This window comes from Asterias rubens, chromosome 16 (genome assembly GCF_902459465.1).
Source record: "Asterias rubens chromosome 16, eAstRub1.3, whole genome shotgun sequence".
Classification (NCBI taxonomy): Eukaryota; Metazoa; Echinodermata; class Asteroidea; order Forcipulatida; family Asteriidae; genus Asterias; species Asterias rubens.
In genome coordinates, this window is record NC_047077.1 from 9722074 (window position 1) to 9726864 (window position 4791).

General features: G+C 42.1%; 2 protein-coding genes across 2 annotated transcripts in view; both read left to right on the forward strand.

Annotated features, from left to right (window-relative positions):
• LOC117300792 (growth hormone secretagogue receptor type 1-like) overlaps positions 1-4134 on the forward strand; it is a 63595-nt gene extending 59461 nt beyond the window's left edge. The window contains exons 5-6 of the transcript XR_004520220.1: positions 874-1030; positions 4051-4134. The gene's annotated coding sequence lies outside the window, so the exon portion shown is untranslated. The remainder of the gene's footprint in view (positions 1-873; positions 1031-4050) is intronic.
• LOC117301098 (protein TonB-like) lies at positions 978-4402 on the forward strand. The gene is made up of 2 exons (XM_033784982.1): positions 978-1030; positions 4051-4402. The coding sequence occupies exons 1-2, from the start codon at positions 978-980 to the stop codon at positions 4400-4402; spliced, it is 405 nt and encodes a 134-aa protein (XP_033640873.1).
• Positions 4403-4791: the final 389 nt, after the last annotated feature.

Below are 4791 nucleotides of genomic sequence, written 5' to 3' on the forward strand. Positions count from 1 at the left end.
GAAATGGCACACAGTCCGAGACAAAGTACGTGAGTTAATGGTGGACACTATCTCTGTTTGGGTAATTGTCTTTATTGATAGCTCCCAACCTAAACAGTACACTCCTGTAGTGTCAAACATTATCTCAAAAAGGCTTAGATATGCTTGTGTGTATGATTTAATTCACCTTGTCCTCCATTTCAGACGTGTGGATTAATGCAAGAGTGTAATGAAGAGTAAAAAATGAGCTTGTTGATATGTATACAGGTTTAGTACTAGTGTAGGCTTGCGGGTGATACCCTTGAATATGACGTAACGTGCCCAGCAAAGCGCCCTCACTGAAGTCAATAATGCAGACATGTCATTGGCTGGGTGTTGTGGGCATGTCTACTAATGGGTGCGTTCGTTTAGCTTCCCTGGGTCGACCCCGGTCTGCCCCGGTACGTTCGAATAGCTTTGACGGGCTCACCTGGGTCAGCCCCCAGTGCCCTGCTTGTGGAGTGGGTCACTTAGGGTGACCTGAGGTGCATGCCGTCACCACGAGAGGGCGAGTGTGATCGTTCGATTAGCTCTTGTCAGGGGCTCACCCGAGTGAGCACCGCGGGGTACACCCAGGGAAGCTTAACGAACGCACCCATTGATAACCGAGGACAGTCACACCGGGGACAGTCCTCGGTAGATTTTGTGTACAAAACCAATAGGGACGTTTGAAAAATAAACTATGTCCAAACAATGGGAGAACAATGAAACGTCCTCAATATACACCATAAACAAACATTTGTGCGTACACGTGTGCACATTTTCATTGTTTGACCTGTCTCAACGATGGCGGGAAATGCAAGGAGTTTCTTGTAAATTGACCATTTATAACGAGGAACATTGCTTCGGACACAGGAGTGCTCCTTTTCTCGGACAGTGCAGCTGTGGAAATTACAGACTCGGACAACACGGCCGGCATCTACCTTCCCCCTGGTGCCATGACAGACGAGAAGGACGAGATGGTCACTCGTCCGGAAGCTGCCAAAGTGGATGATGATGCAGACCTTTTCAGGTAAAGTCTTGTCCGAAGAATTACTCACGCTGCGGGTGGGTTAAGCTTACGTCAAGCGTGTTTTACAGGGACCAATTTCATAAAGCCTGTAAGCATAACAACTTGCTTAATTGACAAAGCCTGTAAGCATAACAACTTGCTTATAAAGGCAGTGGACACTATTGGTAATTGACAAAGACCAGTCTTCTCACTTGGTGTATCTCATCATGTGCATAAAAAAAAACTGTGAAAATTTGAACTCAATTGGTCGACGAAGTTGCGAGATAATAGTGAAAGAAAAAAACACCCTTGTCACACGAAGTCGTGTGCATTTAGATGGTTGATTTCAAGACCTCAAATTCTAAACTTGAGGTCTCGAAATCAAATTCGTGGAAAATTACTTCTTTTTTGAAAACTACGTCACTTCAGAGGGAGCCGTTTCTCACGTCGTTTTATACTATCAACCTCTTCCCATTACTGGTTAACAAGTGAAGTTTTATGCTAATATTTATTTTGAGTAATTACCAATAGTGTCCACTGCCTTTAAGTTAACTAAACAAAAATACTGTAAAGGAAAACGTTGCCTTGGATCGGTCAAGTTCGTTTTTGAAAAGTGTTTGAAGCCGTTTGTTATGAAATATGACACACAACTGGGCCCAATTTCATAGATTTGCTTAACGATTGATTTTGTGCTTACCACTGTGCAATTTCTATTTCATAGCGCTGCTAACCGTAAGCACACGAAAAGGCATGCTGACTTTCCGGTGCTTACCGAATGACGTCACAATGCAAATCCACGGTAAACCGCAATATGGCCGCCCAATTTGTCTGCTAACCTGTGAAATACGCTAAGGCTTAAGCAAAAAAATTCTGCTACAGTAAGCACGCAAACTGGCTTACCGTTCAGCAGCGCTATGAAATTAGGCCCTGGTTAGATAGATGATTTAAAAGTAGACTATAACGATCCCCACAAACATGCCTCCATTTTGTGGAGTCAAATTTTTGACTCCCATAAATGACCGAAAGTGTTAGTTCGCGACGTATGAGGAAAACCGTGCAATTTCGAGTCATAATTGTGTGGATCATTATATTCATACTTCTAAATCATCTTTCCAACCATATGCGTTTCATAACAAACGATTTCAAACGCTTTTCAAAGACCAACTCGTCCGATTCAAGGCAACGTGTTCCTTTAAGTTGACATTGTTGTGACTTGTACGGCGCTACTTTTTTTGCTCAGTAAAGAAATTTGTCAAAAAAGATTTTCTGCTTGCAGCTTTATCTAATTGGGCCCTGGACCCAATTTAATAGAACTAATTAAGCACAAAATTGTGCTTAAGCAAACAAATCCTTGCTTAGTGAAATCAGATTACCGGCCAATACTCCACTCAATTGGTATGCTAAGTAACCAACAGCTAAATACCAATTTATAATTATGGCATACAATTTTGGCCAGTAACACAATGTGTACAATAAGCAAGCTATTTTCGTGCTTAAGCAAATTGTTTGCTTAAGCAGCTCTATGAAATTGGCCCCTGGTCTGTGCGCGTGCGTACACGTTACCAGGCCATTCTTTAGCTACCACACTGAATGGCCCGATCGCAATCACAGAACTCGGCGGTATAAAGGGCCATGAAATTGGCTCCAGTTGATTCGGAACATGTAGACTTGACCCAGTTAATTAAAGCTGACCAACGATTTATTCCGGAAATCCTTAACTCAACCCAACGTGTTTCAGTGTATTGTCCAGAATCCAGATCAGGGTATTTTGACACTGAAATCAGGATGAACTGGAATCACAACTGTCAGTGTCAACGAAACGGACACTTTTTCGTGTCAAGAAGTAATAACCCGTTCTAAAATAAGCTCTTCATTCGTTTAGATTTGACCTACAACATTGTTAAACAACTGTCACAGTAAAGATAGCAGATGTACGTGTTCATATTCAAGAACTCACACTTTAGATTTCGAAGGACAAAAACGGAACCATTATAAATCGAGTTTAAATCCTCATTTTCTGACAACACAATTTAAAATCCAGCAGTTAAATATGAAGATGCCAATCTTTCATTCAAAAATAGCATTGAAACACACACCCCTTCCCAGCGACAAGATTATACCACAGTCCTTGCTCTATGTGGATGAAAATGTGAAACCTAAGGCTGAAGTTATCGTGAAATGTGAACCGTCTTTAAGTCTTCCGAAATACTACAGATTTCCTGAATAGGGGTGTGAGTTCTGTTGGGGTTTGCCTGCAGATTAATTTACAATCATCATCCTTTGGAGGCAAACAATCCAGCACATCCACGGTGGTTTGAATGTCAAATGGAACGGGTTTATTAGACTGGGTGGATTTCACCTTGATCTGCTGAAAAGTTTGGTTAAATAAAATGGGGAAAGATTCAATTTCGATGTTTGTGTAGACGTTTAGGCCAAGGTACGTTATACGAATTATATGGGGTCAGCGGTGGGATCAGTTTGCGGTTGTTTGGGGTTTTACCAAAGCGTGTAAGTGTGGGGGCGTGGTTAGTATTATTTTTTTTTATTAACCACAAATCAATGTTGATCCAACATCAGTCTGCTAACGTTGTATTAACGTAATCTTTTTAATCTTTTTGACGTAAGTACAACGTTGGATAAAGGTTGTTTTTTGCGTCGGGATAACAACCAAAAATCCATGTTGATCCAACATCAATTCCAATGTATTTTGCCCGCTGGGAGGTTCACAGCCACAATCATGTGTGTCCAGCACATTTTGTTTGTGTCCGTGTTGTAAAAAGACAGTTTGAAAACCACCAGTGTTAAACTAGCAGTTTCTTTTCACCACTAAAAAAAAACTCTGTGTGAATGTTGAATAAGTTCTTTAATTTTTTCGAAAATAAGATCTGCAAGGCGTTGCTCAATATAAATATTGTTCATTTGGTGTCTTTGTAACAAAAACTGTACCCAGGATTGTGGCTATGCACTTAGACTTTCTTATAAGTGTTTTTTGTGACGAACACTCTTTTGTTTTATTAATATATATATTCTCTTAACAACAGCATTGAAGATGACTTCGATCAACTCCTGTCAGACGTCCTCAAAAAGCCAGACAAGCCGTCACCGAAACCCAAACCCTCTCCAACCAAGAAGCCCGTTGTGGCCAGTGGGGCCAAGCCAGCTCCAGCCCAGCGACCATCACCAGCCGCTCGTAAGGCTACCACCACCCCGGGGAAAACCCCACCAAAGCCTGCTCCAAGGAGAGGCACACCGACGAGCACGGGGGAGACTGTGGCGCCCGTCACCAAGGACACGACAAGTGGGAAGGTAGCCGGTGCTATGGATGATGGCGACATCTTGAAATATATACAGGAGAATGCAGGTGATAGTGAGGCCAGCTTGGACCTCTTCTAGAAAAGTGATAATGGGTTAAAAACACCACTCTGTACTTTTCGAGATGTCCCTCATTCATATGGCTCTTTAAGTGGTGGTTATTTCACTCTTTTAGAGGGGTTTCACTCCAGGGCAGAGTGAACATTCTCTCAAAAAGATTCAAACTTCAATCTAAAAGAGTGGAAGACCACTCGAAAAAGAGTTGTCCCTCATATGGCTCTTCAAAGAGTGCCTTTTCACTCTTTTGCATTTAGAGAGTTACCCAAGAGACTTTTGAGTGCTAGGTGGCAGCCTTTTTTCGAAAGATAAGTTAACTTTGTTTTCTTTTTGATTAATTTATAATGATGAAGCAACTCCAAACTTGATACAGCATGCCCGATATTGGACAGAGGGCCCCCCCCCCCCCCCCC